The sequence below is a fragment of the Halichoerus grypus genome, chromosome 3, assembly GCF_964656455.1.
Source record: "Halichoerus grypus chromosome 3, mHalGry1.hap1.1, whole genome shotgun sequence".
NCBI classification, from domain to species: domain Eukaryota; kingdom Metazoa; phylum Chordata; class Mammalia; order Carnivora; family Phocidae; genus Halichoerus; species Halichoerus grypus.
This window is the reverse complement of record NC_135714.1, coordinates 91905074-91918900: the sequence shown is the minus strand read 5'-3', so window position 1 is coordinate 91918900 and position 13827 is coordinate 91905074. Positions and strand designations below refer to the sequence as shown.

General features: G+C 40.3%; 1 protein-coding gene across 21 annotated transcripts in view; it reads right to left on the bottom strand.

Annotated features, from left to right (window-relative positions):
- Positions 1–13827, bottom strand: part of ALPK1 (alpha kinase 1) — a 125365-nt gene that overhangs the window by 51704 nt on the left and 59834 nt on the right. For 13 of the 21 annotated variants that reach the window (XR_013446437.1, XR_013446438.1, XM_078069082.1 and 10 more), the window contains one exon: positions 10338–10492. The exons of 1 other annotated variant lie outside the window; for it this stretch is intronic. Coding sequence is in view for 11 of the 20 variants with exons in the window: in XM_078069082.1 (XP_077925208.1) it covers positions 10338–10492 (155 nt within the window). In the remaining 9 variants the exon portion in view is untranslated. 7 more of the 21 variants (XM_078069088.1, XM_078069091.1, XM_078069089.1 and 4 more) reach the window with 6 other exon arrangements.

Here is a 13827-nt window from a genome sequence, read left to right as displayed (position 1 = left end):
GGACCCCAGCTCCTTACTTTGCCTGTATGTCAGATGGCCACTCATCACGGATGGTGCTTGAGGAAGCCCTCATCTTGGAGAGGCCAGCAATGAGAACACTGAACTCAGTTTTTAGTTGCTTGTATTGCAGCTTATGTATACTTGGTTAAGTAGATTGACAGATTATATTATCACAAGCCGCAGATACTTTGGAATAATTCATAAGGAGAGGGAGAAAGACTATGGACATCTCAAGGCAAAGTTCTTTAAAGAATTGTCAAATTTAAAGAGTTTAGATATTTTCTTTTATAAACAGACAAGTTCTCCGAAATTTCCTGCCTTTCCTGTGGTAAGTGGTTGACAATAGTATGCTATCCAACCAATATTTTGAAAAAATATTTTTCAGGTAATAAGGATTGGAAATGTTTCCATCATTGTGCTCTTCATGCCAAAAATAAAGCATCACATAAAAATAACTCACACAAATGGGAAACTTTTAACCTGTTTAAAAATATTCCACATGAAGAGTTTTACATCCTTTGTTAAAAAAAAAAATCTTCTGATTAACTTGCAAAAAGACACAATTGACACTAAGGAAGGTGGAAATTTGTAGTTGAACTTCAACAAATGATTCTTCAGGATTGGTGGATGGATTGAAATCTGAGGGTCATGAATTAGCTGACCTTTTTTATTTGGATCTACCTATCTCAGAAGACTGATTTTTTTTTCAACTATGACCGCCATTAAAACTAAGTGTTGAAAAAAAACCTGTCCTAGTCATATCTTCAAAGCACAGTGCTAAGATTTTAAAAACTAATTAAACATATTAGATTATAATTTTAACATGAACAGAAAGGTTCTCATGCCGATAATGCAATTTTAAAAATTATTCTAAAATAGTCATTTAATCTTTGTGCTGTTCTTAAATTTCTATTCTACAGAAATATATATAATATAGTAAAGCATGGTATATGCATATAACTTATTAAATGAAAAATTAAATGTATATCAGTTGCCTGCTAAAAAGTTTTTACTGATGGGATGAGCATAAAAAAAATTAAAGGCAACTGATTGAGAATAAATTTATCAGTGGGATAAAGCAAGTCTCTCTTTTGTGCTGTACAAATATGTCCTACAAGAGATAGGGCTAATTCCAAATACCTGTGAAATTTGTTGAGCTTAAAAATTTTTAGTGTCTGCCCTTGAGAGTGAGGCAAGTTGGTTTAATAAGGCTGGCAGGTGATTCCACACGATGACAGGATGATGGCAGGTGGAGGGAGGTGGCACAAAGGGGAAGTCTGGGTTATATCTCAGCCTAGCCACATTGTAGTGTGGCTTAGGAGAGTCTCTTGAGCTCCCTGAGCCAATCACTTCATCTGCAAAATGGGCATAATCAAATTTACTTTCCAGGGTTTTCATCACGAGTGTATGTTGTGAAGAACATTTCAGATTGAGTCATATGAAATTGCCACTCTTTGACATTTGTTGACATACAAAGACATATCCTTTAAACTAATAAAAACAGTGCTGGATATATGGAGATGTATTTTCAGAGATAATATTACTGTTTAAGCTCCTTATTTATTTCACATATACAATTTAGGTGATGTTATTCTTACCTGCTGACAGGACTGAATAAACACACCCCGAGGATTTATCCTTTTTTGAAAGACATTGCTTTCTTCTGTCTGCCCAGCACTGCAACCTGTTCGTTTCCTGCATTTTGAACTGGGCTGCTCTGCCCGCTCATCTTAGTCGGATCAACTCCTCCGAGACTTGGCTCAGCCTTTGGGTCTCATTATGGGGAGACATGAAACTCATGCCGTAGGGTTAGTCCTCATCAAAGGGATAACTTGCATGCCTGATTCTGTGGCAACCAAAGTTTCGTTGGTAGAATTTAAAAAACAAGTCATCGTTTTAATTTATCTTCCATTGAAACTTGAAAGTACCGTATTAAAAGAGGCAGTTTTTGGCACAGTTTTAGAGCAGGGCTTAAATCCTTGGTGATTGTAATCATACTCTATCTTAAAGTCTGAAACTTCATAGGCCTTGGGGCTAATATTTATCTTCCAAGGACGCCTAATTTTCATTCATTAAATGAAATTTATTTTTGATGAATATGAACATTTGGGGTGCCTAATTTTCACTATTATTAAATGAAATTTATTTTTGATAAATCTGAACATTGTGTCTGACTGCTTTTTAAAAGAAGAACTACAAGGTTCAGTAGAAGAAACTAAAGTTTTAAATGTTGATAATTGGAAATGATAAAATTTCATCTTAATTGATTCTGCTCTGAGTACAAAAGTCCAATCATGTGAACAGAGGGGATACAGGGCAGATGATAGGGCAGCAGGCAGGATAGGAAGGCAGCAGGGGAAGGTTGGCCCAGTCCTGCAACAGGCCCGTGTGAAGGATGGAGCTGTGCAGACTCAGGCTCAGGACCAGGAAGCCTGGGTGCCATATCCTGTGGCTCCCAATGACTGACTCTGTGCCTTATGGTGAGCCACTTCTTTCTCTCTCTCCATGTGTGTGGGTACACAGCTGTGTGCATTTAAAATGATCTCCGGAAACAAAGCAGGAGCAGAATGATACTTAACTAATAGCAGGCCATCACATGGGAAGAGAAGATTCCGAAATAAGAATATTCCTTACTTTGTCAGTGAAAGATGACTTGTCCGAGTCTTTAGCTTGTTCACTGTTAAGATAGAAGCAATTTGGCATTTGTACTTGCTCTGAAGGAAGTGGTGCAGCATAGCCTTACTACCCTTACTTAGGTTTTTCTGAACATTTGACCCCATCTAGATTTAAAGGCGACTGATCAACAGATACTCTTTTCTCTCTCCCCTTCCTTTTTTGTAATGGTAAGAGATGTTTATCGTAAAGAATCAAAGTATCTAGTAATCCCACCACTTTAATGAACATGTTCACCCTAATTTATTTAGATTTTGTTGTTCAGGATTACTATTAGGTACTTTTGTAAGATGTACATTTACAAGTTTTTTTTTTTTTTTAAATTAACTGAGATTTCCCCCAGGGATTTAAGCAAGAAAAAGTGTCAGATCGCTCTTTTAGAAAGATGGTTTTGGTTGCAGTGTGGAGTAAACCTGGCGAGCCATGGTGATAATGGGTACTGTCTGCCAATCTATTTCTGTGTCTCCCCCTTCTGAGCACGTGGTAGAATTGTGTTTCCCCGCCTTCTTGAAGTGAGGTGTGACTACATGGCTTAATTTGACCTATGGTCACCACCAAAACCACCTTAAAGTGACATATGGTCATTTCTGCATGCACGTATTTAAGATCCACTGTGCAATTCATCATTTCCCCTTTCTTCTGCCGTGGCAGCCAGCAATACTCTAAATGGTAGATATTCCATCAAGCTGGGTGCCTGAGGGAGAGTGATATGAAGCAGAGCTCTCCTCTCCTCCCCCTCTCCTCAGATGGACATACAGCAAGATGAAGAAACAAACCTTTATTGCTTCAAATCTCTAAGATTTTGGCATTTTTTTTTTTTTTCTCTGCAGCATTACCTTACTATCTTTATTTATACAGAGGACATGCCTAGAGGTAGGGAGAGGGGTTGGATATAATCTAGGAGGGAGATGTTATGGTCTGAACCAGTATCGTTGCAGTAGGGTTGGAGAAAGGAAGATGCATTTGAAAGATATTTAAGAGGAAGTGGGGGGCTTGATAATCAATAAGATATGAGGGTTGAAGGGGAAGATAGAATTAAAGATGATTCCTAGGTCTTGACTGGGGTAATTGGGAGGTTCATGGTACCATTTACTGATATTGTGATCACTGGAGAAGGACAAAATGTAGTTGATGGAGTGAGAAAAAGTTGGGAGATGATGAGCCAGTTTGGGCCCTAGTGGACTTGAGATATCTGGGACAACCAAATGGAGATGGTTAGTAGTCTGTGGACTGTGCTATAGCCCCAAACTGAACGAAGTAGAAAGAATGATATGTTTTTCCCAATGTATTTTCTCCAGTCGTGTTTAAGGATGAAATAATATAGTGATACTATATCCTACTTTCTTTTTTCTTTCAGAAACTACTTTTGTTGAAATGTTCTTTTGAACAAATTCTGTTCTTGATTGTGGACTGTGGTTTATTTTGCCTTCTTCCCAATAGAGGCATAGGACCACATCCCAGAATCTTAAAGTTGTGTGAGAGCTTTCTTGCTCCATTATCTTTCACATGTACCTCAGCCAGCTTTCCCTTAGTGTATTGGTTTCCTGCTGCTGCCAAAACAAAGCACCACAAACTGGGTGGCTTAAAGCAATGGAGATGTATTGTTTCAAAGTTCTGGAGGCTCAAAGTCCAAAATCAGGCTGTCAGCAGGACCATGCTCTCTCTAAGTTTGCACACCTTTCTCTCAGCTTCTGGTGTTGCCAGAAATCCTTGGCATTCCTTGGCCTGTAGCTGCATAACCCACTCTCTGCTTCTATCCTCACATGGCATTCTCTCTGTATCTCCGTGTCTTCCCATGGCCATCTTCTTATAAGCACACCAGTCAGATTGGATTAAAGGCTTACTCTACTCCAGTACGAACTCATCTTAACTAATTACATCTGCAACGACCCTATTTTCAAAAAAAGTCATATTGCAAGGAACCGAGGGTTAGGACTTCAATGTATTTTGGTAGGGGAACAAATCAACCCATATCACTTGGTAAGACTGTGATAACCTCAAAATTTCAGTGCCTTTAATAACAAAGTTATTTTAGTTGTTGTTCATATTTGCATTGGCTGCAGTTTGGCTCTAACTCTGAGACTTTGTTCTCCAAGTATCTTGCCCTTTTCAGGATCCAGGCTGAGGGAATAGCCACTATCTTGTTCATGAGACAAAGGAAAACTTCTAATGGCTGAACTACACAATGGCTTATAAAGCTTCTGCTTGGGACTGGCATATGTCACTTCTAATCACATTTCATCAGCTAAGACAGGTCATATGGCCAACTCTGTAAAAATTAAAAGAATATGGGGGCACCTGAGTGGCTCAGTCAGTTAACTCTCTGGCTTTGGCTCAGGTCATGATCCCAGGGTCCTGGGATCGAGACCTGCATCGGGCTCCCTGCTCAGCTGGGAGACTGCTTCTCTCTATCCCTCTGCCCCCCCCTTGTGCTCACTCTCTCGCTCTCAAATAAGTAAATAAAATCTTTTTAAAAATTAAAAAAAAAAGAGAAGAATATGTATTGAGCACCTGCCACATATTAGGTGGTCAACAAATGGGCGGAAAGTTTCCAACAAGCGGGTCTTTTGACAAAGTGTTGGTTGCCTCATCTTTTCATTCAGGTAGTTTTTCCAGGACATGAACTAGGTCTTCTATTTCTTTTGCATCTCTCTGTGTTCTATATATATCAAATGTCTGGCACATGTTAATACTCAATAAAGTTTTCCTGAATAAATGAATGAATTTGCAGCTTGCATTCATTTTGTTTTTTACATCCTGATGAAAAAGATCTCAGCTATTAAAACCCCAAAGCACATAGTTTAAGACGAAAATTTCGTTTGGAAAAAATCACTTGCTGAAAGAGTTATAATCCAAAAATCACCTATTACTGCTTTTGAATTCTCTATTTTTAATATGAAAACTGGTACCTGAAATAAATGTGTCTTAAATTAGTTTTAAGAACCTCTTTAATCCAGAACTTATTCATGGAGGGGAATTTTATTGCTCCCAGGGATAAACTCTCACCTTACCTAATCCTCACATCATGTATCTTTCTTCAACTTGACTTTTCATTTCCTAATAAATTTATACTTGGCTTTTGGTAAAGACTCTTTTGCCCCTCTCTGCTCTTAGGTTAATCACACTAGACATTTTTAAAACATCTCCCCACAATATTGTAATGACCAACTCTTATATTTATTCATGCTTATTTGTGTTTTAATTTTTGATTCCTTAATATTTAAGTAGTTTAAAAATAAAAATATCAACAAGTTAAAGGCACCAAGATTATCTGAAGAGACATATTAGAAAAATATTCTGGAAGCTAAATATATCAAACTTTATTCATCCACAGAGGTTTTTTACCCAAGATAACATACGAAAACAACTAATCTTTTTTTTTTTTTTTTTTTTTGGTCTTTCTTCAAATTACTGCAAGGTAGCACAGATATTTCCAAAAATACTTGTGGAATAAAGCTTATCAGATTAACCATTTTCATGGTTATACAGTTGAAAAGAAAATGGAAAAAATATCCTCATTCTGAGACTGTTTCATCTCCTTGGACTTGACGTTAGCCAACCTCTAAAAATTACCGTATATCTCTTTGCAGAGGTACCACGCTAAATTTAGGATCCCTCCCTCCACTGAGGAGAGGCCAGTTCCTCACCAAGATCAGGACCCCCTAATCTGCAGGGAATGCTCAAAACCAGGGCCTATCCAACAATTTTTCTTAGCCTGGCAACCCAGCTTGCTCTCAACTGTCACAGACATGCAAATCCAAACATGTCCTTTATCTCCTTTTTAAAAGTTTTATTTTCATATTTTCTTTAATTGTGCAGAAATTATCCTTTTTAGAAGCATAAAAGTTACTGGAAAAATTACAAAAGGTGGCATCTACCCTGAGGCTGGTGTCATCATTCCCTAGCATCTCAGAAGCAAGGATAGATTTACTAGTAAGAACTCTACTGTGCCCGCCTAAAAGCAAGCGAAACAGAGGCTAACGGTAAATGCCTTCAATACTTTTTGGAAAAAAAAAAATCCATCAAAGGTTTTGCTGCATGATATTTATAACGGCCTTACTGTTCTCTTTCAAAAACTGAAATGCCCTTCTCCGACACTCGAAAAAAATCGCTTGTGCTTTTCATCTTTCCGTCTTAGAGTGTAAACATTGTTTTGAGTGAAAAGAGCTGAAGGAGCGCTTACTTTCCCTTGAAATTTTATTTTTAAATAAGAGAGGGAGAAAATCCTTTTTCTGACTAATACTAATAATACAGGTCAAAGTGTCAGGAGATATACAATTAAATGGAAAACAAAAAAGGTTCCCCCTCTTTTTCCCACAGCACAATGGCACTGGAATATAAATTACCGACGAAGATGAAATAATACTTCAAAGCCTGTAGGGCAGGGCAGTGCAGTGTTTACAAAGTATTTTCTAGGGCATGATGAGACATTAAAGATGATGGTAACCCATGGACTTGAGGGTGTTACTGAATAGTCTCAAACTAGCATGAGGTAGGATTTTAGGTCCCTATAGCCTGTGACCCCATGATATGCTTTGTTTCACAGGGCAGCTGCAGTTATCAACAGATGTTTCAGCAATAAATAATTGGTATCATCTCGGAAAAGACCCATCTACCTGGGGAGAGGGCATAATACCAAAAACACTGCCTAGCTATTACAGCCACATTAATCTCCCATCTCTCCAGATTTCTTGGGGAGCGTACTGCAGGTGTTTTTTCTGGGAGAGAGCGAACAAACTCTCTCAAGTCAGCAAGCTTTGTGTGGAGCGTAAAGGAGGTTGGCCCCTGCCATAAATTTCTGTCTATGGCCACACACCAAAGGAGAAAAGATTGGGGGTGGGGGAGTAGGAGGGGGGCGCACAGGGAGGGAGGAAATGGGGGAGGCTGTGGAGAACAGAAAGCAAAGCATAAAACACATATAATTTTTCTTGATTAAGTTCAGCCCAAGAGAGTAACATTATAAATGACTCTTAATTTCACCAACTCAGGCGCTCAGCAAAATTCTGTGTTAACTTTGATCTGTTATTTCTGGAATTAAGTTTAATTAAATTAAACTTAACAGGGTTTACACTCTAAGTGTAATGCAAATTTTAAAAATAGAGGGGAAAGTTTTTATGGGAAGGATTCCTTTCAAGGCAAAGAAAACCATGGTAAGTTTAGGTTTGTGAAAAAATTGGAAGAAGAGATAAGTTGTCTGAAAAGACAAGGTCAGCAGGCTTTGACTAATTTTTTATGCAAGAACAGAGCTCATAATTAATTGATTATTAAAACATAGTCATCCAGCTTCAGTAGAGTATATATTGAAATCAATGGATAATGGAACAACAACAAATCATGGAATTCACTTGAGAAACTTTTGACAAGCTAAGATATCAAAAGTCTCGCGAGTTCACAGAGTGCTATAGTTCTCTGTATTTACAAAACAGAGTGGTTTAGTAATTGTGCACTTGGGGTCTGACACAATAGGAAAGCATCTTAACAGTCTTCGGGGGGTGTGGTTACTTAATTTATAGCTTGCTGGGGAAGCTAAAGAAAATGATGCTCAGAGTTCAAAAAGCTCCCAGGTTAAATACATCAGGGGCTGAAGAAGCCTAATGGACTGATTCTTAGAGCTGCCACCAGTGATCTTGTGAGCTGGACATAAACATCTTAAATTCCCGATGTCTCTATTTCCCCCAACTGTGACATCCATGCAGTATAGAGAGGGAAAGTAGAAGGAATAATAAATGGACTCTTAAAACAGTCTAACAACTATGAGCAGCTTGTCTCCCAACTCACATTAACCCCCAAATGCAGCAAGACCAAATTTTCAAAATACCTTCTTCAGTTTTTCAGCAAAGTCACTATCAGCTTTGCATGCAGGGAGGGGGATCTGGTGGTTGTGGGATGGACCCAGAGGAGTAAAACCCTGGTTATGGTGATGTGCTGTGTCTCCCTCTCTCAGCCTATGTTTGAAATTCAGAGGAACTTTCTGAGCCCCAAAGGTCAAAGCAGGGGTCCCTCCTTCTGTGAAGCTATCCTGTTCTCACCTTCCTTGGAAGCCTTGAAAATTCTATATCACTGGCGGCCGAATCACACAAGGCTTTCCAAGCTGGTAAAGCAACTATTGGCTTTTCAGGAACTGGTCCCAGTCTAAACAAGTTCCTGGAATCGATGGGAAGGAGATTGCTTTTATCATTGGTCTCCTGCAACCTTCACATTGGAGTCTCCTTTACCCCTTACCTTGCCCCTTCTCCCCTCACATCCCTGGTCAGGCTCTCTGACATACCCCTCGCTCTTCATCCTGTTCTTTCCTTTAAAACACTGGTTCTCAAACTCTAGCATGCACAAGGATCATCTGGAGGGCTTGTCTAATGCTCATTGCTAGACCCTTAGCCCCAGAGTTTTTGACTTGGTAAGACTAGGGTGGGGCCCAAGAATCTGAATATCCCACAAGTTTCCAGGTAATCTAGAGCTGCTGCTGTGAGGTCTCATTTTAAGCATCACTGCTGAAGAACTGCCCTGTTCAACAAAATAGTAGCCCTATCCACATGTGGTTATTTATATAGAAATCGATTTTTAAAAATGTAATAATACTAAGAAATTCAGTTCTTCAATCATACTTGCCACATTTCAAGTGCTGGAAAGCCATAGGTGGCCAGGGCCTAATGTATTGGGCAGCAGAGATATGGAAGATTTCCAACATTGCAGGAAGCTCTGCTGGACAACCTCCAACTTGCTTTAGGGTAAACAAGTCTCAGGGATTTTACCTGTGTTTTTGAGTTCTTTACTTGGGGCTTCTTGAGGGCGAATTGGCAGTGAGATGGAGGAAAGAGTAGCTTTACCACTCACTTGTCTGTTCCCCTGGGCACATTCATCTCCCTGCACCTTAATTTCCTCATCTGTAAAATGGGGATGATAATGGTAATAATCACTGGAAGGCCATTTTGAGAATTAAATGAGGTGATGCATGTGCAAGTGCTTTGTAAAATCCTACAGTGATACACAAATTATAGTTTTTATTCCATTCCACTTTTCCACCTATGCCAAGCCTGCTAATTTAAAATCCCTGGCTCACCACTGCATTCTTTCCAAGTGTTCGCTTTCCTTTGCCTGCAGCCCCCGGTCTACTTAACCCCAGTCTGTTTATTTTTGGGGGGAGGGGTGTGGGAAAAGTGGGGGTTTTGTTATTCTATTAAGCCTCCAAAGATGCCATTATATGTATGTGGATCAGGGAACCTTTCCCAGATTTTTGTTTTGATAGGCAAAGACAATATCTATACATTTATTTTGGGATGACCCAAAAACACATTCTCATGTAAACTGATGAAATAAACTTTAAAAAAGGAGCATTTCAAAATAAAAATGTTATGAGACATGGCAGAGAGAAAACTACTGCTTCTGGCCTACCAAGGATATAACAAATATTTCAGGATGACAGGTTTCTCACTAGACCCACTGACCACCCTTCTCCACTTTTACTTGACTTGGCTTTCCAACAGAAGGTCTTACAGCCAGGTGATGCTTTCTAAAAGCCATTTCCCCCACATTAGTCAATCTGGCAGAGCTGACCATAAGGGTAGGGGCTGTCTTATGCTTCAAAGAAATTTAATCTATTAGACCACTTAGAGGCTAAATGCCTTACTTGGGGGTGTCAGAGGAACAGGTGGTGGGGCTCTCCCTACCAGTAACTGCTGCAACCCGGCGCCAATCACATCCTGCAGGTTTGTTTTGTCCTCTGGGCCCACGGCTTGTTTGTACTGCCACTTTTCAGGCACGAAGGGCCACTTCATTTCCTTTGCCTCCTGGATCAGGGTCCTTAACTCGCTGGGGAGTGAAGCTGAAAAGGTCAGAGTTCAGGTAAGGAAATTGCAGTCAAAGAAAAGGCTGTTGAGTTACCAATGTTATGATGAAGCACCTCAGTGGCGGCAAAAAAACATTTTTCCTACGTCTTGCTGGCCGGTCTAAAGCTGGTGGTTCTGACTCAAAGAATAATAGCGCAAAGCTATCTGTCAGGGGTGGCCCTGGTCTACTTTGCCCTTCAGGTAAATTGGGGTAGTCAGGCATTAAGAAAGGTTTTTAGCAGGAAGTAAAGCACTTCAGTGACTATCTCTGCATGAAGAATCAGAGAAAGGAATGAAGGAAATATTATTTTCCCTGTAAAATGAGAAAGGGACTGAGATGGAATGACATCTGGGACTTGTGGTAGCTGGGTAAGGCAGAGAGTCAATTTGTACAACCTCTTTTTAGTTCTCCAAGACCTCACCTCACTTCACTGCATACTTTCACTACAGACTACATTTGAATATAGGTGATTAATACAAAAAACCCAAAAGAAATTTGAAATGGTACCAATTTATTGTGAAATGGCCCTGTTTCATGTTAGTAGATACGTTCAATCTCTTCCTGGGCACCACACCTAATTACGGAGGTCCACGATCTCCTATCCAAACGTGGAAAACCCAAAAAGCTCGGGAAACTAGAATATTTTTTCTTAAGTTTGGCACCCTAACCAGACTTGAATTGACTAGAGGTACTTTATCGCTTGTTTATCTTATTTAGTGAGATTAGCCAAAGTTTTGTTGCAAAAATTTTAATGTTTGACTCTAGATGCTGCCCCAGCTTCTGCTGGAGTATGAATGTAATGGATGGTCCCTGCACCATACTACCTTCCTAACATTTGAAAAATTCTGAATGCTGAAGCACATGTGAAGCCCCAGCATTCAGGATTATGGACTTGATTACATGACTGCCAGTTATAAAGCTCTAGGTGCTTGTCTTGCAGACATTTCATACTCAAAAGTATCTGAAGCTGGGGGTGCCTGGGTGGCTCAGATGGTTAAGCATCTGTCTTCGACCTCAGGTTGTGATCTCCATCCAGGTCCTGGGATCAGGCCCCACATCGGGCTCCCTGCTCAGTGGGGTGTCTGCTTTTCCCTCTCCTTCGCCTCTCCCCTCTGCGTGTGCTCTCTCTCTCTCTCTCTCTCTCAAATGAATAATGAATAAATAAAATCTTTAAAAAAAAGTATCTAAAGCTGAACTCACCATCTTTTTTCTAAATCTGTTTCTCTATTCTTTATTTTGATGCATGCTACCACCATTCACTGAGTCACCCAAGTACAAAACCTAGAAGTCAGTCTAGACTTTTTGCTCTTTCTTCCCCATCAACCTAACTGGTTATCAAATTCTGTAGATCCTAAAATCCATTTCCTCCTTTTCATTATCAGTAACTCTTGTCTGAACCACTGTTTCCTATCTTGCCCCATCCACTCCAACTTCCACACTGTTGATCCCCATCTTGCTAAAACACAAGGTAGACCAGGCCATTGCCCTGAATAAAATTCTTTAATGGTTTTGTATCTCCTGTCCTCACTTTTGCATTGCCCTCCCTCAGTCCTTTCATGATCAAGCTCAGGCTCACTGGCTTCAATGCAAATATGACTACTTCTCATCAGCCTGCTATGACCACCCCGTGGAATTAAAATGTGCCTCCTGAGTGCTCCCAAACCCCAAAATGCATGGCCTTTCAGTGTTCATCCCACTGCTCTGTCATCACACTTTCCTCTCATTTTACTGTGAGCTCCCCGAAGACAGACATCATGTCTTATCACTGTTGCAAATCACACCATGATGGTTAAAAGAAGGATTAGTCTTATATCTACATGAAACATGCTAAACAGGACAAAAGAGATATGACAGAGAGAGTAAAAAACAAAAAGAAGAGGAGGAAGAAAACCTAACTCTGCCCTAGTCCACGATGCCCTTCTGTGTCCTTGCCACCAACTGCGCAAATGTAGGGAAGACTGCTAATGGGGAAACATTGCTTGGCACTGAGGAGATATCAAATGGGCCACACCAGTGAGTAATCCTTACCGACTACTGAGGATGATTTATAAATATCACACTGAAATCATTGCTCTCTGATTCAGCAACCCAGAACTACTGAGCACCGACTGTGCGATAGCACTCCTCCAAAGGAAGCAGAGCCCTGGCATTAGGGACCTACATGGTCATAATCTGAATGCTGGAAGCCTGGCCCTCTGATGGTCAAAAGTGGTCCAATACATTTATATAGAGAAAATTTCTCTCTCTCTTTTTTTACGATTGTATTTATTTATTTGAAAGAGAGAAGGGGCAGAGGAAGAGGGAGAAAGAATCTGAAGCAGACTCCACACTGAGCGCAGAGGCCGACGCAGGGCTTGATCCCATGACTCTGTGATCACGATCCGAGCTGAAACCAAGAGTCGGCTGCTTAACCGACTGAGCCACCCAGGTGCCCCTAAAGAAAGTTTCTTAAATGATATTTGTAAATAGTCAGGAATAGGATGACTATTAAGTCTTGTTCACTTAGGACAGTCCTATGTGTTCCTAGTGGACTTCTTTATATTGCTCCTTCTTGCTCTTAAGTGTCCCATTTGATTGACAAATTATTTGGACATTCTGTCCATGAGTATCAAGCTCAGGAGTCAAATGAATAGTCAAATGACAACAGGAATCTGATTTCTAGATTCAAAGAGTTTCACCATACATTGGCATGAAATAGTTTAAATATTTTCAATTTTTTTCATGATGACAGAGAAAATCTGTTCTACACAACTTATTTTTGCCTTCCTCATTCCACCCTCTCCCTGCGGATCATGCCAGAGCATGGAGAGTCCAGTGTGGCATACCGAAATAAGTGATGCCTCTGAAATACATTTTAAAAATGTATCTGTGTTTAGATTTCGGTTCCTTCTCTATTTCTGAGGAAGTTACTAAGGGCAGTCTCCCATGCTGACAAGGACAATTTCTGAGTGAAGAGGTTAGGATTGAGAGGAGGAAGGGAAAAAATAAAATCACAGTGATCATGTTCAAGGCCTCTGACTTGTCCTGTCACCATAGGTGACCCTGTACTAACGTCTTTCCCTTGGAGTACACACGAGCGACAACTTTGGTGACAGCACAACCCGCCCACCAGTATTACACAGAAACCACCTGCTAAGGGAAGAACTCCGTGCTCAGACTGAACTCAGTTGTACTGATGGCGCGTGGGGTGGACCCTGCAGCTTGCCTCCATGGGAATGGATTAATGCTGAGATTGTCAATGGCTCAGCGTAGATTTCCTCCCCCATTGGCTCACTAGATTCAGCCAAGCCCATCAGTCAGCCCCTGACGGAGCAATACCCTCTTCTGCCT